General features: G+C 40.8%; 3 protein-coding genes across 7 annotated transcripts; 1 reads left to right on the forward strand and 2 right to left on the reverse strand.

Annotated features, from left to right (window-relative positions):
- Positions 1–1,546: 1,546 nt before the first annotated feature.
- Positions 1,547–14,175, reverse strand: LOC133139299 (elongation factor 1-alpha 2). 2 transcript variants are annotated; one of them, XM_061258739.1, is made up of 8 exons: positions 14,016–14,175; positions 9,391–9,554; positions 8,507–8,686; positions 7,755–8,051; positions 5,065–5,215; positions 3,884–4,140; positions 2,571–2,805; positions 1,547–1,906 (listed from the first exon to the last, which is right to left on the reverse strand). In XM_061258739.1, the coding sequence occupies exons 2-8, from the start codon at positions 9,532–9,534 to the stop codon at positions 1,779–1,781; spliced, it is 1,392 nt and encodes a 463-aa protein (XP_061114723.1). In that variant the 5' UTR covers positions 9,535–9,554; positions 14,016–14,175; the 3' UTR covers positions 1,547–1,778. The 2 variants fall into 2 exon arrangements, with proteins under 2 accessions (XP_061114723.1, XP_061114722.1); XM_061258738.1 differs by having other exon boundaries at positions 9,391–9,580; positions 14,016–14,173.
- Positions 14,176–15,639: 1,464 nt separating this feature from the next.
- Positions 15,640–21,982, forward strand: mrgbp (MRG/MORF4L binding protein). Of its 4 annotated transcripts, none has more exons than XM_061258742.1 (6): positions 15,640–15,848; positions 16,893–17,014; positions 17,110–17,191; positions 17,350–17,424; positions 17,580–17,616; positions 20,325–21,982. In XM_061258742.1, the coding sequence occupies exons 1-6, from the start codon at positions 15,713–15,715 to the stop codon at positions 20,401–20,403; spliced, it is 531 nt and encodes a 176-aa protein (XP_061114726.1). In that variant the 5' UTR covers positions 15,640–15,712; the 3' UTR covers positions 20,404–21,982. The 4 variants fall into 4 exon arrangements, with proteins under 4 accessions (XP_061114726.1, XP_061114724.1, XP_061114725.1 ...); XM_061258740.1 differs by having other exon boundaries at positions 20,329–21,982; XM_061258741.1 differs by lacking the exon at positions 17,580–17,616.
- A 2,333-nt stretch (positions 21,983–24,315) lies between these two features.
- On the reverse strand, positions 24,316–25,492 carry LOC133138913 (DNA-binding protein inhibitor ID-1-like). The gene is made up of 2 exons (XM_061258053.1): positions 24,986–25,492; positions 24,316–24,856 (listed from the first exon to the last, which is right to left on the reverse strand). The coding sequence occupies exons 1-2, from the start codon at positions 25,346–25,348 to the stop codon at positions 24,821–24,823; spliced, it is 399 nt and encodes a 132-aa protein (XP_061114037.1). The 5' UTR covers positions 25,349–25,492; the 3' UTR covers positions 24,316–24,820.
- Positions 25,493–25,924: the final 432 nt, after the last annotated feature.

Genomic DNA, 25,924 nt, shown 5'->3' on the forward strand with positions numbered 1-25,924 from the left:
TAGTGCTTATAAAAATATTTCCCTGTCCATAGCCAGTATTCATACCACTTCAATCTGTGAGCATTCCAGCTTTTACTCTGGCTAAAGCTCATCAGAATCCACGCACTGGTGCGGCGCAGGACTCACACAGCTGTGTCCCGCATGCACACAGTCAGGCTGGCACAGACAGGCTCAGGGGGTACAGAGTGAGAAATACTCCAGCACTGGAGATACAGAGCACCCCCTCTTCAGGAGCACAGTGCTCTCTTACCATCAGAACCGCACCCTTCCTCAGGAAACACACAGAGGGTGGTTCCGAAATTGAAGGCTTTGGTTTATTGCAACTAGGACATAGTTAGTAAATATTTTTAAAAGCACATTGGTTAGAGATTTTTAGATATTTTTATCGTTTAGATTTTTTAATACTTGTATTGAACGTGAACAGAAAGCTATCAAGTATACCTCGCTACTTTGCTACATAAGAATCTGCAGTTTGCCACACGTGGTTAAAATGAACCAATGCTTGTCAAAGGGAATATTGAGTCCCTGCTGTATGACTGGGTTGGGTGTAAGTTTGGTTGGCCCTGGTCTGAGGTTGAACCATGAAGGAAAACTGTATCGCAGGTCCACCTGGACAAGCTGTGTTGGCATATAGCTGATACAATGTTATTAAATGAATGTTATGATACGTGCAAGTTCTGAGTGAGCTAATCAGTTTACTCTAAAATACGGAACCAAAATACGTTTAGTGCACTCAAAATGCAATTTAATAATGAGATGGCATGGTTCAGAGCTAACTAAATCTGTCATTTGAATCAATTAGTTGCAATGAATTAATTTTAAATAACCACAGGGAGCCAGCACTTATGCATACAATTTAATTGAGAGATATGCTTTTCCACAACACAATGTGCTCATCACCAGAGTGAGGCATTGGTTTAAATTGGTCAGTAGGGAAGCATACCACTCACTGGCCTATCATTATCTTCTCCAGCATCAATTATAGATTTCATTGGAAGAGTTTCCACTTCAAGCACTTATAACTACTAGCTATGCCTTGTTTACTGAGGTAGGTCAAAAGGTTATGGTGTTGCAGCCTAAATGAAAATCAAAAACACAAAGGCAACCAATGTAAAGAAAATTAGTTTTAAAATTCTGCTTATGCATTCAAAGTTAATAAGATATGCACACATGATTTTTTCTTTGTTTCATTGCTTCTGCCTTCTATGCCATTTAAAAAAATATGCATATATTTATTTTTACAACAAAATCAATGATTTAATACAATAAGATCTGTGTGAGTACAAGTACTTACTGTTTTTCCACTCTGCTAGTATATGGCAGGTTTATGTACCCATATCTGGAAGAGGACTGCCCTCTAGTGGTTAATCTGCATAGCACATGGCCTTTTGCGGTTGGAAAAGGGTTTTTGTAAAGTGAAATTTTCTCAGCAGCCCTCCTGAGAAGCATTTATTTAAACTGACAGCCATTTGTCTCTTTTGGGTGCCCAGTCACTCCTGAAAGACTTCTCTCAGTTTGCACTAAAATAACAACACTGACAGTAGTGTAGTGCTTGGACCAGTTTAATGGTAAAATTCACAAGTAGCCTTTACAAATGCATGGGGCATGCTTTTCCTCTTGAAGAACTTCCATTGAACTTTGATGCTTAACATCCAGTCATTGACAAAGAGTGTGTTACAAGCACATGTGTGGGCATGTCCGGTGGGGTGGTGGTGTGGGCGCTGGCCATGGGGTTGGAGAGTCTGGGTCGAGCTGCTCCTGTTGGGTCTCTGCGTGATTCATTTGCCAGATTTCTGGGCCTTCTGGGCCGACTTGGTGATCTTGCCAGCACCGCTGGTCTTCTTCTCAACATTCTTAATGACTCCAACAGCCACTGTCTGCCGCATGTCTCTCACAGCGAATCGACCTGTCACAAACACACGCATACAAACAGAAGCAAGCACACACACAAAGAGATTTGAGGAAGTAGTCACCAACTAATTCACAAACTGTCATTCTGTCTCACTAGCAAAAGTGTTGGAGATCAAATCCTGAGAATCACCATGGTGATTTCTTCTATGACTACACTCAGTGAGCACTTTATTCGCTATTTATTGGACTTATTGGGCTTCTGCTGCTGTAGCCTATCCACTTAAGAGGTTTGATGTGTTGTGTGTTCAGAGATGCTCTTCTGCATGCCACACTTGTAATGTGTGGTTCCCAGGCTTAGCAGAAATAATGACGGTATTGTTGCATGTGCACATATACACAAAGAATGCACAATTATTATTAAGTGTGAACTCACTGAAAAGAAGAAAGGAAGTACAGAGACTGAGAGAACATCAGTGTAAATCAAAGTAACCTGATACAGTGTTTTAAATGAACCTGGCTGGCAGCGCCCCTCGCCCGCGGTTCTCCACGGACTTCAGCGTGGAGAATAAGAACAAGATGTGCCTGCTCGCATGGTCTGAGGCATTAACTTTAATTCTGAAAAGTGCTCCAGTCGTTTAAACCGGGTAATGACACGTGAATAGCAGGGGAGCAGTTAGAGCGTTCCAGAGTGAGGCCGCGGGGTCAGGGGTCAGACTCACCCAGGGGAGGGTACTTGGAGAAGCTCTCCACGCACATGGGTTTCCCAGGCACCATGTCCACGATGGCGGCGTCGCCGGACTTGAGGGTCTTGGGGTCGTCCTCCAGCTTCTTCCCGGAGCGGCGGTCGATCTTCTCCTTCAGCTCGGCGAAGCGGCAGGCGATGTGGGCCGTGTGACAGTCGATGACGGGCGAGTAGCCGGCGCTGATCTGACCCGGGTGGTTCAGGATGATCACCTGGAACACGAAGACAGCTCGTCAAATGGAGCGAGACGGACATAAGAAAAGACAGAGCAAGAGAGTGAGTCAGAAAGAAAGATGAAGAGTGAGGTGGGAACAGTTAAGAGACATTAAGTATCCATATACAACATAAAGCACTGAACAGACGGAAAATAAGCAGGAGATATTGATGGACTTCAAGGTGTAAAAGCAATAATTAGAAATACTAGAAATCTTTAACCTGTTAAAAATGTACTTGCATTGTTTGACCAGTTTCACATCAGTAGAACTGATCCTTAAACCATTAAGAAGCTACAAATTGGGGAATGCGTATTGAATGAGTACAGTAATAAAACTGAAAACTCCTATATTCATATACACTCAGTGAGCACTTTATTAGGTAGACCGGTACAACCAGCTTGTTAATGCAAATATCTAATCAGCCAATCATGTGGCAGCAACTAAATGCATGAAAGCATGCAGATTTGGTTTTTCAGACCAAATGTCAGAATGGGGAAGAAATGTGATCTACGTGACTTTGACTGTGGAGTGATTATTAGACAGGGTGGTTTGAATATCTCAGAAACTGTTGATCTCCTGGGATTTCCACGCAGAGTCCCGAGAGTTTGCACCAAAGAAAACCATTAAGTCTGAAAAAGAGTCTAATAAATACCTAATAAAGTGCTCATTGGGTGTATATTATAAAGGCTTTGTAAACTTTAACAAGAAACAACTCCCAAAGCCCAGAGTGGGGAAAATTTGTTATTTATTCACTCAGCTATCCAGAACCTACCACGCCATAATTAGCAGCCTATTTGAAAGCTATCCGATTAAAAAGATGACTGATTTTGCTGATACTTCGCTGGAAACTGCTGAAAATTTGCTGCACACAACTTTTTTGTATTGCTGACAGTATTTCTTTGTAAATGTTGCTGACAGTATTTCTCTGCGAATGTACTTAACATTCATTTGAATATACACATGGACCGTGCCCAGAGACTGTGGCTCTCCAGGGATTGGATTCTTGTTGTGTCAATCAGTAGAATGAGGAAGTAAGGAGGGGTGAGGGGATCACGGGAGGGCTGATGAAGCTGACCTGGGCTGTGAAGCCCGAGGCCTCCTGGGGAGGGTCGGACTTGCTGTCCCCGCACACGTTCCCCCGCCGGATATCCTTCACAGAGACGTTCTTCACGTTGAAGCCCACATTGTCCCCGGGCAGGGCCTCGTTCAGAGCCTCGTGGTGCATCTCCACTGATTTCACCTCTGTGGTTATGTTCACGGGGGCGAAGGTCACCACCATGCTGGGCCGCAGGATCCCCGTCTCCACCCGCCCAACTGGTACCGTCCCAATACCTGTTACAGGGAAAACAGTCTTAACCAGAATAACCAGGAAGCTGAATCAACTTAATACCTAATCCTTGGTTCTCATTCCGTGCGCGTGTGCGTGGAAGATCTATAGGTTCTTATCCTCTTTGTGTGTGTGTGTGTGTGTGTGTGTGTGTGCATGTCTGCATTGGATCTGATTCAAAATATGTCTGAGGTTGCCGTTTAAAAAAAAAAAAATTTTTTTGGCCTTTTTCAGCTTTATTGGACAGTATATAGTATAGAGAGACAGAAAGAATGGGAGGGAGAGAGAGGGGAAGACATGCAACAAATGTCAGACGGTCAGATTCGAACCGCTGACATCGCGGCTCGCAATGAGCATGCGGTCAGTGCTCCACAGGCTGCGCCACCGAGACACCCTTTAATTCTTTTTTAATGTGCACTTGAGGGTATTGGTTCACAACATGGTCATACAGTTGACAGTTTGCTGATGTAAATGGTAAATGGTTGGCATTTATATAGTGGCTTTATCCAAAGCGCTGTACAATCGATGCTTCTCATTCACCCATTCATACACACCGACGGCGATTGGCTGCCATGCAAGGCACCGACAAGCTCGTCAGGAGCATTGGGGGTTAGGTGTCTTGCTCAGGGACACTTCGACACAGCCCGGGCAGGGGATCGAACCGGCAACCCTCCGACTGCCAGACAACTGCTCTTCCTGCCTGAGCCATGTCGCCCCCATGAATATGGCCATATGAATCACTGGATGTTTGGCAGATGCGTTTCCTGGTATAGAAACCCGTGTTTTGACATATGCCTCTACCATGGACATGTAATTGACCGTACTGTACATATGGGATCCCCACTAGATCTTTTTTGTGTGTGTAGAGATGCCTGCATTGCCTCTCTGCGGGAGTGGAGTGAGCGTGTGAGCTGCAGAGCCCGCTCTACCTCCGATCTTGTACACGTCCTGCAGAGGCAGGCGGAGGGGCTTGTCCGTGGGCCTGGTCGGGGGCATGATGGTGTCCAGGGCCTCCAGCAGGCTGACCCCGTTCGCATGGTGCTCTTTCCTGTCCAGCTTCCAGCCTTTGAACCAGGGCATCTGCAGAGAGCGCATGTCCGACACACACCGATCAGAAATGCAGCAAAAGCATTGGACATATTGTAGCAGGGTACGCTTGTTTTCATTTACCATCAAGAGCTGTTCAAAAACTGTTTAAGGAGTGATGTGGAAGTTCATAAGGCTGATACAGTGTTGCTACTCCCTTTTAATCAAATTGTGGCTGTAAATGAAAAATATTAATCTATATAATATATATTATATATATTAATATATATAATGTGTATATAACAACCCTGTTTTCAAAAGGTTTAAATGCTTATGCTAAAATAATTTGACACCATTTATTCTCATTTACACCTGAATTTTGTAGAACACTTGAAAACATCCTACCTACTCTCCAAAAAGTGAGTCTTTTTTAATTGCCATTGAGAACAGATGCTGAGCTAGTGTTAGCAAAACTATTTTTGGACAGTGCGGTGGTAGCAGTCAGCTGTTTCTCAAGTGCTTGGCTAAGTTTTAGGTTGCAACTGAAATATGTGTATAGTGTTTATAGACAAGTTTATAAAGTTTAAATCATCTTTAATAATGAAAAAACTGCTTTAAGCAGGTTTTAATATTGTGGCTGATTGGTGTATATCCTGTGACAATGTTCATTAGAAACTTTAGATTTTAAACAGTTAACAAAGCTACATAAGCACAGGAAAGCATTTTGTTTTTTATTTTATAATGTTTATAGTCAGGGCATATCACTCTCACTTTCACAACTTGTTTAAAATCAGTGAAACAGAATGTGCCACATTAACACTTTTAATTCAAATCTGTGCATTAACGTGGCATTTTTGCCAGAAAGATATTTTTGATCTTAGATACCACTGTAAGTGAAATAATTAGGATCCAAAAAAGTGCAAGGAATGTAGAAAATTGTGGTAAACTGGTGGACAGTTGCAGTAATGCAAATAGAAAATACTGTAAGGCAGTGCTACTGAACTCCTTGTCGAATTTGCTCCTACAGTGCGCTATACCACCGGATTTCCCTAATTACTTTCTCTGCTTGGTTCAGATAATAAGCTAATTATTAAAATCAGGTGGTGTAGCGCACAGTTAAAGCAAATGCCTGCAGACACTACAGCCCGCAGGACATGGAATCCTGTGGAGAGAAGCCAAATGGCTTCCATCAATACTTGGTTCATACAATAGCCTACTAACACCCTTTCTTTTATATAGTAGTTTAACCGTTTCCATTTCAAAAGAGTTGATATCATTTATAGTATGTTGAATTATTTGAAAGGCCCTGTTTTAGCCAGTGGGTTTATGAAATGCAATAATTTACCTTCTACAATAGCTGAGCAGCGACTGTAAAAAAATCAAATGAATTCACACACATGCACACGTAAGAGAGTTTGGTTTCCAGTGCTGTAAAAATAGAAGCTTATGCGCAGTAATTACTTCCTTGGGAGTTTCTGCTGACCCACATTTTTTACTTTTGTAAGATGAAAAAGAGCCTGCCCACCTGCACTCAACATTTAGTTCAACTGTGACACAGGTGCTCTGGGGTGTTTTATGGTATAAAATTGCTTCCTCATCTGTTATGGTTTCATCATTTTAACTGCATTGAATTCCCAGCACATATTTTTACATGTCAGTAATGTTCCTGTAATCCAATCCACATACACTCAGTGACCAGTTTATTAGGTGGACCTGTGCATCAGCTTGTTAATGCAAATATGTAATCATTCAATCATGTAGCAGCAACTGAATGCATAAAAGCAGGCAGAGGTTCAGCTGTTTTTCAGACCAAATGTTAGAATGGGGAAGAAATGGGATCGAAGTGACTTTGACCGTGGAATGGTGCCAGAGTATCTTAGAAACTGAGTTTGCAGAGAATGGTGCGAAAAACAAAAAATATCCATTTAGCAGCAGTTCTGCGGGCAGAAATGTGTTGTTAATGAAAGAGGTCAGAGGAGAAGGGCCAGACTGATTGAAGCTGACAGAGATGTAAATAACCACATGTTACAACAGAGGTATGCAGAAGAGCATCTCTGAACACACAACGCATCAAACCTCTTAAGTGGGTAGACTACAGCAGCAGAAGTAAAGTCTAATAAAATGCTCGATGAGTGTATATTCTACCTTTTTTCAGCAATGCAGTTTGTCACAGTTGTTCAGGCAACTGTGGAAATGCTTGAAATGCAGTGTCATGGAATCTTCCCAGTTAACTAAGACCTTGTTGGGATAAATAGACTGCACTTTGTAGCATTAATACTGCTGGCATTTCAGTGACATTTCACTGTCATACTTACTTTGAGCATCTAAATTACAAGGTATGCACTGCTCAGGTAAGTGCAAATTTGACTACATTTTGACCTTTGATATTCCCTTTATCATTGCAAGTAAGTCGCATACCACTGGAAAACACTCCTAAATAAATTGCCCCAAAAACAACCAATCTCCTTGCTTGTGTGTCACAATGAATTAGTCTCAATCTAAAATTAATGACGTTCACCGTTTGGGTAAATTAAACAACAGTGAGAAAGAAACGGTCAGTGAAGCAGGTGGGGAATGGACATTGGCAACTCACATTTGGAGACGGCTCCAGCATATTATCACCGTGCCAGCCAGAGATGGGCACGAAAGGCACAGCAGAGGGGCTGTATCCGATCTTCTTGATGTAGGCGCTGACCTCCTTCACGATTTCATCGTACCGCTTCTCGCTGTACGGTGGCTCCGTAGAGTCCATCTTGTTGACGCCGACAATGAGCTGCTTCACCCCCAGTGTGTAGGCCAGGAGGGCGTGCTCCCGCGTCTGTCCATTCTTCGATATCCCCGCCTCGAACTCTCCCACCCCAGCTGCTACAATCAGCACTGCGCAGTCTGCCTGCAAATCCCATCATTCACCACAGAATGTTGCATACCCAACTGAACACACACCTTTGAAGGACACTGACACAAGCAAAATGTTGACTCCCCCGAGGCACTCAAGAGACACTGATTATTTAACGCATTGCAGGCCTTCACAGTAAAACAGAAAATGAGAGCAATTCATAAGACAAACCATTTGTGAAGCAGAACAGAATAATAATGCATTTGAAATGTTTTAAGGAAGTTCAAGTATAGCATTTAATCCAAGTCTGCTTACTTTCAAAAACATTTTGACCTCTTGCCGATAAGCAATACATATGCATAAATATGAGCTGGTGGGATAAGTGCCAGCCATGTTTCAGGTAACAGTTTTGGAACCTAGGTGCCATTAAGAGCACCTCTAAGATCAGGCATTTGAGGGCATGTGTGTCACTGACCATGGATGTGACCAGGTGAACTGCCATTTTGTACCTGCGAGGTCCCTGTGATCATGTTCTTGATGAAGTCTCTGTGCCCAGGGGCATCAATAATGGTGATGTAGTACTTAGTGGTCTCAAACTTCCAGAGGGAGATGTCGATGGTGATTCCACGCTCCCGCTCTGCCTTCAGTTTGTCCAGCACCCAGGCGTACTTGAAGGAGCCCTTTCCCATCTGGGACACATGAGGAGTGCAGTGATTGACTAGTCTTCCCCCACCCAGCTCTGACGGAACCCAGGAGAAAACCCACACATTCAGCTGAAGGGCTCCAGCAACTTCTATCGCCTTTGATTTAAAACGTAATAATCTCAGTGTTCTCAGATCAATAGCCGCTCAATGATTTCTCATCATTTAATTTCTAGAGCTAAATATGCATTCCTGAGACATTTTTCCTACTGCAATCTTCATATAATGGTTCAATGATCAGCACCCCCATGAAGCCAGTCCTCTGAACCATCTTGAGAAATATATTGGCAGATAAAAGCAATTAAACCATAGCAAAATAATAATAAATCAATTTTAAAAAGACAAAAGTCACTGTATAGTAGAGCACATATAATTTCACTTAATAAGCACTGTAGCGCAGCCTGAGATCGTATGTATCTTGATAGAGTGAGACACTACAGTTAACAGTCCTAGACTGTGAATAAACTGTTGGGGTGTAGGATTGACTGATACAGGTCATGATATACATACATTTGACAACTCACACTTTCACATTGATCCATGCTCTTTTATCTATACATTTACAGAACAAATTATAATTGTATTATTTGGTCACTTTAATTAAAAATATCAGTAAAATATCATGCACAATTGTGATATGAAAATATCCGCTGAGGTATGGTTGCAAAGGTTGTACTATAAAGAAGACCTACCTCTGCAGCTTCCTTTTCAAACTTCTCGATGGTCCTCTTGTCGATGCCTCCACACTTGTAGATGAGGTGACCAGTAGTGGTGGACTTGCCCGAGTCCACATGGCCAATGACCACAATGTTGATGTGGATTTTCTCCTTCCCCATGCTGAGATGTGGGGAACGGGCTTCGCTTAAGAGAATCAAATCAGCACTTAAAGCAAGACAGAACAAAAGGTCAAAAGAGTTTATTAGAATGACACTATATTTCTGCAATTCTTCGGTTTGAGATAATATTACACACATTAATTCCCCTCCTACATTAATTGCAACTGATATGAAGAATGAAATTAAATATAGGCTTAAGAAACGGACATGAAGAAAATACAGAGGTCATAATGTCAGTGTAGTTATGGTCCTGGCCACCATCCTTACCATGTGTTCACATTTCAAAAGGGGCAGCATGAAATCATCTGCAAAATGTTGTGGATATACAAGTGCCAAGAGAATAACAAGCTGAATAACTTCAGAAACCAGGAGACCATGAGGCTTGACAGGTCCAAATTTTCTTGATAGGTGCTCTAAAGTACATATACAGCAAATATCAATCACATTTCTGGCCTGTAACAAAACAGAACAATAAAGTAGAGCAAAGCAGAAAGATGAACTTCAATAAGTACGAAATAATTATCTGGGGCCGCCGGGTGGCTCATCCTGTTTGGACTCTGCTCAAGTGTGTGGTTGCGCCCCCTGGCCTGGTATCAAATTCTGACAGTGCCAACTGTGGCCAGCAGGCAGACAGGACAGGACTCATAGTTGGAGTTTCATCACTCACTAGTGACATCCACTGGCCAGTTTGAGGCCTACAGTCTGCCGGAGCCAGCTGTGCAGGAAGTGCACTCCTCAGACTAGGCCAGTTTCACAGACACAGATTAAGCCTAGACCTTGACTAAATGACATTTTGAATGGAGATTCTCCATATAAAACTCAATAGTGAAGAGAAGGGTAGGCTGGTGGGACCACAGAACTGTACAGCGCTTTGGATAAAGGCGCTATATAAATGCCTGCCATTTACCATTATAGGGGGCGACATGGCTCAGGCAGTAAGAGCAGTCGTCTGGCAGTCGGAGGGTTGCCGGTTCGATCCCCCGCCTGGGCTGTGTCGAAGTGTCCCTGAGCAAGACACCTAACCCCAAAATGCTCCTGACGAGCTGGTCGGGGCCTTGCATGGCAGCCAATCGCCGTCGGTGTGTGAGTGTGTGTATGAATGGGTGAATGGAGAAGCATCAATTGTACAGCGCTTTGGATAAAGGCGCTATATAAATGCCTGCCATTTACCATTTACCATTACAAGAAAAACACGACTAATAACAATGGAACTGCTTCCTGCTGTTTTTAGGTTCAATTAAACATAGCCAGGAGCTGCCATATTTCTGATTTTTCACAGGGGACGTTTGTTTACTCACCACTTTATAAACTGATTGAAATCATCAGTTAACATTTTTTATTATGAAATGTGTAAATTTGCATCTTATTCTTTGCACTATAAGAATAAGTTTCTTCCTAACACAAGTTGCATCTTTATCTCGCACTGAAATTTTCTTCTATGCCAAATATACAGACAGCAAAATCACACACAATGACATATAAGAAGATTTTTGTGCTAATGTAATTTCACTCAGTTCAAACTGGTGAAATTCATAAGAAACCATCCATCCATTATCTGAACCCGCTTATCCTGATCAGGTCACAGGGGGGCTGGAGCCTATCCCAGCATACATTGGGCGAAAGGCAGGAATACACCCTGGACAGGTCGCCAGTCCATCGCAGGGCACATACACCATTCACTCACACACTCATGCCTACGGGCAATTTAGACTCTCCAATCGGCCTAACCTGCATGTCTTTGGACTGTGGGAGGAAACCGGAGTACCCGGAGGAAACCCACGCAGACACGGGGAGAACATGCAAACTCCGCACAGAGAGGCCCCGGCCGACGGGGATTCGAAACCCAGGACCTCCTTGCTGTGAGGCGGCAGTGCTACCCACTGCACCATCCGTGCCGCCACTCATAAGAAACCATGAAAGAGAAATCAGCAATGCTACCTCTCGACATTCCTGAACTATTTACACATTGACTTCAGAAAGTATTTAGACCCCTTCACTTTTTTATTTTATTTATTTATTGATTTATTTTTAATTGATTTAATTGATAAAAATGCAGTTTTTGGCCATCAATTTACACTCAATAATGACAGAGTGAAAACATGTTTTTAGAAATTATTTGGAAATATTCAAAATCCAAAATTGAACTCACTAATTTACATAAGTGTTCAGACCCATTGCTGGTGCATCCAGTTTGCTTTAACTATGCTTGAGATATGTCTAGAACTTAACTGGAGTCCACCTGTGGCAAATTGAGGTGTGTATATAAGGTCCCACAATTCTCACTGGATGTCAGGACAAAAACCAACCCATGAATTCCAAGGAACTCTCTGTTGACCATTGCGGTGAGGCATAGATCAGGGCAAGGTATTAAACCATTTCTAAAGCTTTGAGTGCTCCCAGAAGCACAGTGGCTTCAATAATTGCGAAATTAAATAATTCCGGCAAAACTGAGTAACTGGGCAAGAAGGTCAGGGAGGTCACCAAGGACCCAACAGTTCTATGGAAGTCCTCTGGCAAGATGGGAGAACCTGCTGGAAGGATGACCATCTCAGCAAAACAAGAGAACCTGCACCAGAGTGCAGATGACCTTATACTGGGCCTTATACAATAATCAGAAGCATACTGCCAAGAAAATGTGACTTTGGGACAAGTCTCTGACTGTCGTTGAGTGACTCAGCTAAAGTCCAGACTTTAACCCCATATAGAAAATCTGTGGAGAGACCGGAAGATGGCAATACAATCTGATGGAGCTTGAGAGGATCTGCTAGGAAGAATGGGATAAACTGCCCAAATCCAAGAGAGAAAAGCTTGTAGACTTACCCAAAAAGACTCAAAGCTTTAATTGCTGCCAAAGGGGCATCTACAAAGTACGGAATTCAGGGTCTAAATATACTCAGTGAGTACTTCATTAGCTGCTGTAACCTATCCACTTTGACGCATTGTGTGTTCAGAGATGCTCTTCTGCTTACCACTAGTGTGACGTGTGGTTATTTGGCCCTTCTCCTCTGACCTCTCTAACAAGCTGGTGTACAGGTCTACCTAATAAAGTGATCACTGAGTGTATAAAGGGGTCTGAGTATAAATTCAGATTTCAGTTTAGATTTCTTTTTTATTTGGTAAAATTTCTTCTTCATTTACTTTGTCATTATGGGTTATTGAGTATAGATTGATGGGCATTTTATCCATTTAAAATGAAATCTACAAGTGTGCAAATAGTAAAGGGGTCTGAATACTTTCTGAAGCCACTGTAAACTTAAAATACTGCTCTTGTTGGGCAGAATCTATATCATAATAGATATAACTCATTATTCTGAAATGTATTATAGAATACGTATATGACATATACATTGCATATTATTTGTGTCTGCACAATGGCAGAAACTAAATGAATAGACTGTGCTGGATGTTCATGGGCTGACCAATTATTATATTTCACCAATTATGAAATATGTAAAATAAAAGTGTCAGAGATTATTCTGAATGTTCCTGTACTGGGTTTCATTTTGTGAAAACATTTAATTTCAAGGTCATTTATAGATGAGCATCCATTCCAAAATAATGTCAGCTAGGTATAGATAATAAGATAAACCAAGGAATGTTAATGTCATTTCTCCCATCCTTTGCAGGGTATTATCTTTTGGTTTTAAAAAAGATTCTGAACAGAAGTATGGTTATTTGTATATGATCTGCAGACTATATTTACACTATCTAAATCCATTCATAAATTTCACAAAGTGAAATAAGAACAAGTAATTTACTGTTTTAAATATAACAGCTTTATGAAAGTCAAATCAAAAACAGTCATTTAGAATGATAATTAAAACCATGATTCGTTTCATAAACCTGGCACAATTCCCCACAAATGTATTCTATGAATTGATACATTGCTTATTGACCATTTCAAATGGCCTAGTAAAATTAAATGCCATCATCACTTCCAGCAACAGAATACTGTAACGATATCAATCTTTCATATGCACAACCAAAATCACTCTCGTGGGTAAGTATATTGACACAGTTTGCTCAGTAAAACATTACTTACAGCAGACATAAAAGCTTATGTTTTAGTTGTATGTGCTTCAGCAGACAGGAGCCTGCCGTGCAAGATGCATGTCGTGTAAGGAATGTAAATAGATCAATCATGTTTACTATAGACGAGAGCCAGAAAGTTTCAGCAGCCACTGACAGCAAATTCTCTCAGCAAACCACTAAAGCATTACACAGGTTAGATATATCCCATTTCAAATTAACAACCATTTTGTGTTTATGTTGTCTTCAATGTTTAAATCTTTAAATTTTTCACAACCCAGGAGGCAGTTAGCTATTGCTGGATCACCTGCCTTCAAAATAACATCCACAGGTAAAAGAAAACCTGACAAAAGACCTGCACTGCAACACTGCCATTTGGTTAAAACAATCTGTCACAATATGGCACCCCTCGACCTCCTCCCACCCCAAAGCTAAAGGCAGATGCCCCTTACCTGTGGCTGCGACCTCAGACAGCACCAGCTATACACTGTGGCCCAGGCTGTTTTATGTTCCTTGGAGGGGATGGAAGTATTGGCTGTGTCTGCGCAATGCGGGCACCCCCTGCAATACAGCAATGCGGTAGCAGGGATGGAACAGCAAAGACTGCAGTGAGGAAACTGCAGCAGCACTGAGAAGATTAGACAGGCAGAGAGAGGGAAGGAAAGGGAATACAACAGAGATTGCTAAAAATCCAGTGATTCAGCAAAGAAATTCACAATCCTATGACTTGGCTCTGTACATAAAACAATAAAACAAATTAAATGAAGACATGAATCACATGAAGGTATCCTATGAACATCCCTTTGAATTCTGATAGCACACACAGTTGAAACTGACAGGCACTGAAGGAATACAAAAACAGTTCCCCACACTACACAGAGGGCAGGGAAATGTTGTTTATCCTTTTGTTAAAGCACTATGACACTTTGTTCATGTGATGGTTTATACATGGTCAGTGTATGACCATTTTCATTTTATGACATTTAGTGCTGTGGAGGAATTATACACATATTTAGATACCTTTAAGGTATTCTGAAGGTTGTCAATAATTATCATTTACAATGTCATTCTGGCAGAATACATGGAATAAAAAAGATCTAGTGGGGATCCCATATGTACAATACGGTCAATTACATGTCCATGGTAGAGGCATATGTCAAAACACGGGTTTCTATACCAGAAAACACATCTGCCAAACATCCACTGATTCATATGGCCATATTCATGGGGGCGACATGGCTCAGGCAGGAAGAGCAGTCGTCTGGCAGTCGGAGGGTTGCCGGTTCGATCCCCTGCCCGGGCTGTGTCAAACTGTCCCCGAGCAAGACACCTAACCCCCAAATGCTCCTGACGAGCTGGTCGGCGCCTTGCATGGCAGCCAATCGCTGTTGGTGTGTGAATGGGTGAATGAGAAGTGTCAATTGTACAGCGCTTTGGATAAAGGCGCTATATAAATGCCAACCATTTACCATTTAATGTGCGGATACGTTTGGTCAACTGGCCATGGAGAGCATCAAATGTTATTTATAATTATTAATCTCTGCAATCATAATTATAGCTAGTACATAATTACACAATAACGCCCCGCATTATGTCTCTTGTCTCTAACATGGCAGCGGTACCGAACAGTTATTTAACCAATTATGGTACTGTATCATAAAACTTAAACAACTTCAAATTGGATCTTCACACTATTGATGATTACATGTTATCAGTGTGGAGCAAGAGGTAGGCTAGACAATGCGTGGGTTGGGTCCACACTTCCACTATATTCTTGCATTATATATGTCTGAGTTGACGGAAGGAGGTGTCTATCCCTGCTGGAAAAAAAACTGCTCAAGCTACACCAGGGATATGAATTACCTCGTCTAATAATGGCTCATAAATTAGCTACCATCTTGGAATAGTTCCTTCCTTGACCTCCGTCACTTTGGTTTTGTGTTATGTACCTATAGGCCAAATATGACTTTTTTATCCGAAGATATTATTTTCTGCTGTTTTATGGCTGTTGAATATTTCAGATATTCTATATATTTTGGTATATTAATTCCAACAGACCATTGTGTGCACGTACCTTTTTGGTGTGGAGGCGCTGTTTCACAGTTTCGGTCCATCTTGGAGTCGGCGCTCGGCAGTCGAGGACAGAGAAATGGGAGAAGCAGAAGCTGTTCAAACAGACGAAAAACAGGCTGATTCGGGTATAAGTCCTGTTGAAGAGTCGGTCATATGGAGTCAAGAGGTGGAGGTGTGCCTTTTCCATGCTATGTTGGGTCACAAACCCGTTGGTAAGATTCTTAAACCTGTAAATCTTGATAGTAAACTAGTCCACAACGTTTCGTTACGAGGCCTAAAAAACCCCGGGCTTTCCGTAGACAATTGAACCGCGGTAAATGCGCAGGACAGTGTCAACAAATCGGTTGTGTTTTGCTGGCCTAAGCGACACATTTGGCTCATACCTAGCTGGCTAGCTAACGTACACCGTTTTGTCGAGATTAACTCTGAACACACGAAGTAGATCTTGAAGCGAATATAGCTCCTCAACACGTACACTCTCTCTATAACCAATCTGAACACTTACCAACTAACATAAGTGAACTGATGTTATATTTGTTAAGTAACAGATAGATGGCAGACATTAATTGTGTTACTGGAAATTGTAACGTCAATGCAACCGTAGACTACCTAGCCAGTTAGCTAATCTAGGCTAATCTTAATGTAACAATAATACATCGTCCCGGACTAGTTGGCTGGTTAGCAAGCTAACATAACTAGCTAGCTAAGTTTCATCGTCTCAGGTATAACGGTCTAGTCTATCCACTCATTTTGCTGATTATAACATTAACATCAATAACGAATTGGAACGAAAAGTAATGTTACCGATCATAATGTGCTGGTATTAAAACGATCGACAGTAATTGTCTTAATCGCTAATACAGCTAACCTTAGCAGTTGTCCCGCAAGATAATGACAATAATAAATGATAAAGTACAGCCCCGCATTTTTCCAGACTCGTTTTATTTTGTTAATTGGTTGTCGTGTTTGCGGTTCGTGTTCATGCAGTGCATTTTAGACGCATGCATGGTTTCACTGCTATTAGCTAATGTTAGCTGTAGCTAACTACTGTATATTGGCCTACACTTGGTAACATTTGTAGTAACGTTAGCTGGAGCTAGCTAGCTAGCTAGTATGTTGACGTAGAGAACATTTAGCTGGACCCTAAATTACACAGCGAGCTGGATATTCGGGTAAACCCTAGCTCGCTGGCGCATTTAGCTACCGTGTTACCGTGTTAGCTACTTGTCTAACCTTAATTGTTCATTTTTTCTTAGGAGTAAATCGTCATTTTCACATGATTTGCATTCGTGATAAATTCAGCCAGAATATTGGGAGACAAGTGTCGTCAAAAGTCATATGGGACCACCTTGGAACAATGTATGATATGCAAGCTCTGGTAAGTTACACAAACCGTCATACAGAATTTTTTTTGCTATGAAGACAAGAATTTTAATATCTTTCTATTATTATGCTATGTTTTATGTGTTGCAGCACGAATCAGAAATCTTGCCCTTTCCCAACTCTGAGAAGAGTTTTGTTCTGCCAGATGAAATTATACAAGATGTGAAGGAAGGTAATGGCCAGTACAGTATTTTTAAAAATGTCGATAAACATGAAGTTACACAGAAAAAACGTTAAAATTCTGTTTGATATTGCAGGAGTTCTCCCCTCCTTGTTCATTTACAGTCTGTTCATTGCATTAGACTTAAAATAGTTTTTCCACTTTGACAGGTAAGCAGGGGGCAGAAGAGGAGGTGAAAGAAGAAATTAAAGAAGAGAGAGACCCGCCTGCAACACATGAAGAAGGTTCTCGTCTCACATATTTATTCTATATTTCTATACATTTTCTTCCTTTCTTTTTTTGAAGTGAGTTTATTGGCTGCGCCAATGCAGCACTTTGGCACCATCTTCTGGCACAAACCAGTCTCCCTTACTCTGGTCATTTATGTCTCATTTTTAAGGTCTGGGTCCCAGTTTGGCTGGCCAGGATATTGAGAGGTATGGACAGAAGAACACTTTCACTCTGTTCCAAAACTCCAACATGACCTCAGTACAGACCAGCTCATGACCAAAGGCCCTTTTAAGTGACAACAAAGTGCACAAGACAATGTGCGTTTTTTTCCTTAGTAAACAAGATTTTCATTACCGCGGAGGTATATAAGAAGCATGGCATGTGGAATCTTCAATATATTCAGGGGATTCAATCAACTGCACTTAGACTGTTAAGGACATATGCAATTAAATGAAACACTCTGGATTAATCTAGTGTTGTGTCTCAATAAAGACTTGCACAGGGACACATTTCAGTACGGCGACTGGAAGAGGTTTGTACCAATTAAAATTTGTTTTCATGAAGCGATTGACACCAGGGATTGGTTCTGGTTGTCACATTTAAAGCATGCTAAATTAAGTGTGAAGATTTATACTGTGGGAAAATAGACTGTTACCACTTCAAGATGAATTTCTACTGTCCTGGTACTGTAATAATAATAAAAAAAGAATTAAGGCGTTAATTTTGTTTCATTGGTTTCATTTGATTACATGAATGCCTGGAAAAAGGTCCGCTGTGATTGTGTTCGTCCCAGACATGTATATGCTCGTGATTTAATCTACCATGGCTTTAAACAGTTGAATTTGGATTTAATTCCAACAGCTAATTTACTAACTAATGCTTTTGTTAATGTAAGTGAGATTGTCATTTTGTAGATACACAATGTAATGCTGGTGTGAACAGCCATCAAAACTGTTAATGTAGTTATATATGGTAGTAGTTACCATTGTTATTAATTGTTTTACATAATCAACATGCATCTTCAGGCATCCTATTGTTTGTTGCAGTATTATATAGAAACTAACTTTGTAAATAGCAGTTGCCAGTCCAGGGTCATTGTAGCTGCCTTTGCTTTAATGCTATATGAAAATAAGAAAGAAAAACTTGAAAATAGATTACGATTTTATGGAATACTGTAACAATTTTTTAATGGTTAATTCTTTGAGCAATTGAAAAAGCTGAGAACTTTCTACTTGTTTCCATTTTTTATTTCATAACCATTTTATACATACCGGAGATATTACAGGCAAGACTGGGAATAGGCTATATTATTTATTGCCTTTATTTCTAAAATGTTGCATTAATACAATATGATGATATTCCTTTATTTTCTAAATTATTTTTAAACATCTGTTTTCCATTATATTTCATTAATTGTATTAAAACAGTAGGAATTGTGAAGTTGGAGACAGGCAAAGAGATTCTGTACAAAGGGTGAGTGCACTTGCTCATTTAAAAAAAGTCCTGTCTTAGTCATAAAGAGCTTTAAGGTTTAGTAGGATTGAATCTGAAATGATTTGTGTCTGGTTTGATTGATATATGCCCCTGAACAGTCCTAAGTGCTTTTGATTGAATTCCCCTGATTATCTTTTTATCCAGGTGTGCAGAAGGTTCACAAGACAAAAATGTGTGATGATTGACTATAGGGCTAATGGGAGGTGTAGACCAGAGTGTAAGGTATAAGTATGTTTATATGAGTTCTGGACTTCTGGACATCTGTTCTTTTGTGATCTTTTCCGTCAATATGGAATTACTTGATATGACTAAAATTCAGTCTGATTTGTACAAAACTGTTATATTTAAATGTGGTCCATAATGGAAGCATACTGATGAAAAAGCATATATCAATAGCCTGATATTATAAAATCTTATAGCATCTACCATCATTGATGCTAATACTTTTTGAATTTGGACAAAAATTGAGCAGTTATGTTTTAATCTTAAGCCTTGTCACTATATAAATATGTTGTGTTTAGTCCTTTTATTAATGCAATTACTGTATCTTTTTGTTTTGCGCATCAGTTTTTGAACTACCGACTAAAAAGGTAGTCTACTTTTATAAAAAATCCAATCCAACTCGAAACAAAAAGCTTGACACTAGTCATGTAATTTCTATTTTGGCTTTTTTTAATCATGTCTGGTTTTGTCAAAGTGCAATCATTTTAAGATGTTGTGGTCAGTACTCTAGTTGTCTTTCCCATAACCTCCCTTTTGTAATCTACACTGCTCTAAATCCTAACTGGTCCCCACTGACCTCCATTCACAGGAGATGGGCAACCAGTTGGAGCCATTTTATCTTTCAGGTGTTTGTAGTAAGCAGCAAGGAAGTTTACTTTCAGCTGAATGTTCTTTACTACTTGCAGTAGAGATCCACACTCTTCATACTGAGTAACAAGCCTTTGTGTCTATTTTTGTTACTCATGGATGTGGGTGTGATGCTGTAATTCTGCCCATGTTGGCAGGTGGTGAAACAGCTGGGAGTGTTTCCATTTTACTTCATTTTGAAAAGGTGCACTCAGTTTGAGCAATAGTTCCAGGATAATGATTGGCTTGTTGGACACACCAAGAACGCAGTAAATTCCCCTTAAAAATGCTTTATATGCTAATCTGCCAGTGTATTTATTTTTTATTTTTAAACAGCGGGGTGTTTTATTCATTGAGTAACCTTAGGTCTTACTCTCTCTTAAAATGTTTTTTAGTCATGTATTTGTTCCTTTATTTTGTAAGCCTGAATGTGAAGTTGTGTATGAAACACCAGGCTTTATTTTAATTCGGAGGGAGCTGGAACAGAACGCAGCGCCCATGAGAGCCCTTGGCTGGTGTGCACGCTCCGATTTCCTGCATCAACTGACCTCTCCACTCCCTTTTGTCGCAGGCAGCAACTCCTCTGTGAAGATGAGCGAAAAGCCCAGCAGCAAAGACAAGGAGAAAGACAAAGAGAGGGGTTCAAGTGATAGCGGTACAGACAAGAGGAAGAGGAACCGTGTGACTGAGAAGGTGCTCAGCTCCAACAGTAACCCCTCCAGCCCAGGTGGAGCCAAGCGTCGCCGAACGTAGCCAGTAGGGGTCACTGTCGAGCTGCCACTGCCGTCAGCTGTGACGCAGCGGGAGAACCTGCTCTCAGTGCAGTTCTGTGAGGCCAAGAGTGTGTGCGAGAATGCGTCATGGCATGGAGGCTGAGAATCTTTGCAAAAGGCCTGATATGTGCTTAGCAGCAGTGGACACGTAGGTGTTTTGAATATTTGATTCGATCGCTGGGGAAACAGATCTGTAAACCCAGAAACGGACAGCTTCAGTCCGAGGCTAACACAATCATTAATTTGCTCAATTGCTCAATAATGAGGTTTGTGTTACGGTGGGATATTCTATCATACTGTGAAAGGTTTATTGTAGGTAATACTGCTGGTAGCTAGCGTTGTCCATGACCCTAAATGACATTGAAGAATTAAATTGAAAATTATAACCCCAAGTGGTGTACAGTTGAACTGAAGGCTTCCTACATAAATCAACTTTTGTAGTTACTGTAGTTGTGTAGGATTGGTTCTTTGCAAGTGCACTACCTGTTTCCTAGAGAAGGAGTTGAGACATTTGAAGATCCATGGCACTGAGTGGCCACACTTTATTCCCATCTTCCTGAAGTTATCCTGACAATGGCAAGTAATATCATCTCATTCACACAGCTGTATGCTTGTTGTTTTCCTCTTGCACAGAACCAAGGGATGGACTGAAGTTATTTTATTTATTTTATTCAAAAAGTGTTCCTTTTCTTCATCACCATCATAACCATTTATGTGAATCTTGGCAAATAACTTGACACTGTTGCATGCAAGGATTTAATGCATTAACCGTACATGTCTCATATCTGTGACAATATTGTACATCACATGTGTTGCACACTATTGATAGATAGACGTATGTGGGTGATTAAATACGCATGCATACACAGTCTTATGTTATAGCATCTTGTCAGCATCACTGCTATACAACTGCCAAGGCTTTTGCCATTGAACCATGAATGACTATGGGTGCGTGCAGGGTTGTTGCTGAAATCAAAATAGTGCAACAAGGTGATCCTTAAACTGACATGACAATTGTAGTGTATGACAGTCATTGGTCCTTCTGTTTTCATTACTATATTACATTCTGTACTGTTGTAAGGCTGACTACTTGATGTGTGATTATACCCTGTAATATAGGCAGTAATCTTAAATGATTTTTTATTTTTTTTTATTTTACACTCCCAGTCAATTTTCACTGTGTTCATTCCAAAAAGGACAAAGGGGAGTTTGGAAGTGCTTGTTGTGATGTAATGATGGTTTAATTGTTTTTGTGTCACATTTATGGGTTTGTTATATCTGACGGTCTGTAGATGAACAACAATAGAACACTTGTGTGTCTAACCATCCACAAAATTCAAGGATAATTGCACTCATTCCTTATATTGGCTTTGGACTTGCTCTGTTGTGTGTGAACTTGATCATTTGATTTTTTTATTTATTTACCATGCTCCGTCTTATTAAAATTTTAATTTTATGCAAGTGATTCATGTCTTTATTTATATTTAGGCAATTTCCTGCAGTGTGAACCTTAATTTTTAATTTGAGAATAAAGCATCCAGTTAGTGAAAGGTGTATGTCGGGTGTCCATATAGCATTTGTTTTGGATCATCTTTGGATGTACAGATGGCGGTACTGCAACCATGAACTGCATTAGCCACTGGTATTGAGTTGCTTAATGTTTCTCCCATTCACCAGCCATATACTTCATCGTACAGGTACACCCACACATGCAGGATTACATGTCATGAGCTGGATGGAGTAATTCTGAGAATATGGGTTCTTCCCTGTCATGTTTGTGATCTTTGTCTTTTGTTACAAATGCACATAGCATATGTTGGCAAACTGATCTGCTACACGTGCTTTCCTTCTCACAGCGAGGGGTACATCCCGGGCCTCCATCACTTCTGGTGCTTTTCCCAACTGTGGCAATATGTGAACTGCATTATTAATCATGGCGGCAGTTTCACACTGTACGGGTTAAAGTTTGATACTCGTTGGGCCATGTGTCTCCTAAAGTAGAAATAAAGTACAATGTATCATACAAACGAGTCGTAGGCTACTATTTGTAAAATGAAGTTTGAGTAGAGGTGTCAGTTGTATTTTTTCGATGTCTGCCACAAGGGGGCGTGAGAGCCTTAACTCACCGTCCAGTCCATGGTACTTCGTTATTTAGATAACGGGTAATTGTCTTCCATGATTTAAATGTTTACATTAAATTACTTTATGAAAGGGGTTTTAACTTTAAACTCGATAAGTACAATATCATATAATGTAATTTGAAATTCAGCCTAATTTATTGGGTATGGTCTTGTTTTAGGTTTATAAGACCATTTTTTAAAATAACTGGTATTGTATTTACTTTAAACGAGCAAAAGAAGTGGATCCACTTCTTTTGCTCGTTTAACTGGATGGTTTCCCCATGTTTTTGGACCAAAGAGCACCTTCCTTTATACTTTTGACTTGAACGCCGTAGCCCTCCTCCTCTTCTGTTTTTTTATTGTATTTACTTTATTGGAACTATAGCCTAATATTTCCACAAGCAGAACTAATACTGGGTTTTCTTGGGACTTTGTTGAATGTTCTGTTCGCAAACATGTTTTTTCATCTTTGCATAAGTTCCAATAAAAACAGCAAACAATAAAAGCATACACTACTTAATTTACAATCTGAAGATCAACAGAATTGTGCACTGCTGGACAGGCCATAACATTTTATTTTAGAAGTGCAAGGGTTAAACTGTTCTCCATAAGCGGCGGTAATCCTGAGTAAGATTTATTTTTTTCTCCCTAGTGCAATGTTGTTCCAATTCCCCTGCAGTGCGATGCACACAGCTGCAGCACTAATGTTTTAAAGCAGAGCCAGTGTGTGATTGTGTTTGTGTGATAGCATTGTGCCAAGGGCAGGGAAGGGCAGGCAGGCCCAGACTGCACGGCGCCTCGCCACACCTGGGGAAGTTCAGGTTAAATAGCTCCACATTCCTGGGCGCACAGCTGATTGAAACATTAACAAACAGTAATCCATGAGCCAGGCTGCAGATGGGCTGGGACTGCAGCCAAGAGGGGAGTGTGTGTGTGTGTGTGTATGTGTATGAGAGAGAGAGAGATTCAATTATTTTACCATATATTCCAGTTAGTATTTTAATTCAGTTCTAAACATAACAGGATTATTTTAATGCAATGTACTTTAACACACATTAGGCCTATATATGTACAGTGTGTATTGTAGTATAGTAGTGATATGCAAATGGAAGTTGCCACTGAATTTTTTATACATATGGAAGCTGTCCAAAACAGGAATATGACAGCCATGCAGTTCTTTTCTGATGTTCTATCATGACATTTATTTATAATTGGATACATATCCGTGAATCATGACCTAGTAAAATTGACACCTTGACATTACTTTCTGAGATCTTAACATTTTTTTCATTAGGTGGTAGCAGTCTATCACACCAGTAGCATGATTTCATGAAAAGCGGTTGTTTTTTAATTAGTCAGTAATGAAACATGGCCATATAATCTCCTTAGCATGTGATTTGGTGATATTTGCACTGTCTTGGCAGAAAGCATTTACTCTTATTAGCCTACGCGTATCCTTACATTTTCCACAAACTTAATTTACTTTCCAGTGTGTAATATTTTAGGGAGGCATGAGTGGTGTGAAATGCTTCATTTTCCTGTTCCACTTTAGAAATACCCAAAGGTGCAATAGCCAAGTTGGCCATTGCTAGTTGGGTAAACAATTCAATATTATCTCACACAACACACACACACACACACACACACAACAGGAAAAACAAGAGATGTGTTGTTTTCAAAATACTTTTCTTGTTTTAATAAAAAAAACACCATTAAGGTACATTGTAATAAAACAATATAGAGTTTCACATCTTATAGCATTGTAATATACAATACAAATATAACTCAGCAATCTGAGAAGTTGACATTTTTTACAAAATATAAAAAATCTCTACGTGTAATTCTGACAAAGTACAAAAAGAGAATAGGAGATGAAAGAATGAAACAGACTTTCTGATGAACCCCAATATGACAGTCAAGTGTGGTCGTTGAGGTGCTACACTGATCACTGCCCTCAGCACGACCCAAATCCCACGAGTCACGAGTGGGGAGCTCTTCTGGGTCGCGGGGCAATTCGCGCTACGGCACAGTTCCACCAGTCGCGTTTATGGTGTACTCGCAAATCTCTGCTATCATGGGAGATTTCGCTTCTTCCCTGCTTGATCCAAGGTTATCGTGGCAACCTTGCTTGCTCTTCGAATGTTCTTTTGGATGACGGCGCCTCGGTTTCCGAATCAGCGACACAGGATTCTGTCATCAGAGCATCCGTTCTGAGAGAGAAGCAAGAATGAGAGAGAAATAAATATTTTGCCACGAATGACAAGCGATGAACAGCCTATTGTTGGACATATTGATGTGATGAAATTACTCCCGACGCAGCAAAAAGTACCAAGGCTTACCTCGACAGATATGCTCGCCAGCTCTGCGTTGAGGGTGGTCAGAGGGGTGCGGGTGAGAGGTGAGCCACCGGTGGCCTGTTGCCGGTTCATTCCCGGAGAGTCCAGTTCTACCTGCAGGTCCCAGATGTAATCAATCACGTGCTGCAGAATCTCCATCTTACTGGCTTTCTTGTTGGGTGGCAGAGTGGGCACGAGTTCCTTCAACTTGCTGTAGCAACTGTTCATGTCATGTAGGAAGACGTTCATCTGCTCATCCAGGATTTTGCACTTGGAAATAGCAAGGCTCTGGTCGGAGAGACACCGCACCACGTCCTCGCTGCCAACCTTGGTCTTCAATGCGCAGGTAGATCCGACAACTTTCATCTTGCTTTCGTGTTCGTCTCGTTTGCCGTGGTTATATCACTTTGTTTGCGAGAACAATATGTTCAAATCAAAACGGCGATAGTGAAGCAATTAAAAGCTTATATTAGTTTGAACTTGATCATATACTTTGACAGTATAACCAGCTTGGGCTCCTAGCGCCTTTTTATCTTACTGGATTTGGGGGCGTGAGCAGACAAAGTTGAATTTGTTTTTCAGAGCCAATCCGAGACTCGTACATGCAGGCTAGGGCGGGTCCGTCATTCAGTTTTCCACCAATTGCAAGTTCTGGCTTGGTTATCTAGATTTACAGTCTGTTAGGAGATGGTGTTACAAATGGAAACAAATGTGTTTTTTTATGGGTGATATGTGGGAACCCAGCTGTCCATTGCTCGGGGGCTCTGCAGGTGTAGAGATTGCCTCGAGACGTGGGTGGGGGGCATATTCATAAGAATGCTGCAATTACTTTGGATATATTGTCTTTCAATTGGATCCTTAACGGCAATTATAAAGGCTGCATATTCCATGATAATCATAGAATAAGAAAAAAAATGGCACATAATTTAATATGCAGTTTAC

This window comes from Conger conger, chromosome 10, assembly GCF_963514075.1.
Source record: "Conger conger chromosome 10, fConCon1.1, whole genome shotgun sequence".
NCBI classification, from domain to species: domain Eukaryota; kingdom Metazoa; phylum Chordata; class Actinopteri; order Anguilliformes; family Congridae; genus Conger; species Conger conger.

Excerpts from the sequence above, each read along its gene's own strand:
- LOC133139299 (XM_061258739.1), bottom strand. The coding sequence starts at position 9,534 with ATGGGGAAGGAGAAAATCCACATCAACATTGTGGTCATTGGCCATGTG. Across the intron at positions 5,216-7,754 it reads TGCTGGAGCCGTCTCCAAAT|ATGCCCTGGTTCAAAGGCTG; the intron begins GTGAGTTGCCAA and ends CGCTCTCTGCAG. Across the intron at positions 4,141-5,064 it reads GGACGTGTACAAGATCGGAG|GTATTGGGACGGTACCAGTT; the intron begins GTAGAGCGGGCT and ends TCCCTGTAACAG.
- mrgbp (XM_061258740.1), top strand. The coding sequence starts at position 15,713 with ATGGGAGAAGCAGAAGCTGTTCAAACAGACGAAAAACAGGCTGATTCG. Across the intron at positions 17,015-17,109 it reads TGTATGATATGCAAGCTCTG|CACGAATCAGAAATCTTGCC; the intron begins GTAAGTTACACA and ends TATGTGTTGCAG. Across the intron at positions 17,425-17,579 it reads GCCTGCAACACATGAAGAAG|GTCTGGGTCCCAGTTTGGCT; the intron begins GTTCTCGTCTCA and ends CTCATTTTTAAG.
- LOC133138913 (XM_061258053.1), bottom strand. The coding sequence starts at position 25,348 with ATGAAAGTTGTCGGATCTACCTGCGCATTGAAGACCAAGGTTGGCAGC. Across the intron at positions 24,857-24,985 it reads TGGCGAGCATATCTGTCGAG|AACGGATGCTCTGATGACAG; the intron begins GTAAGCCTTGGT and ends CTTCTCTCTCAG.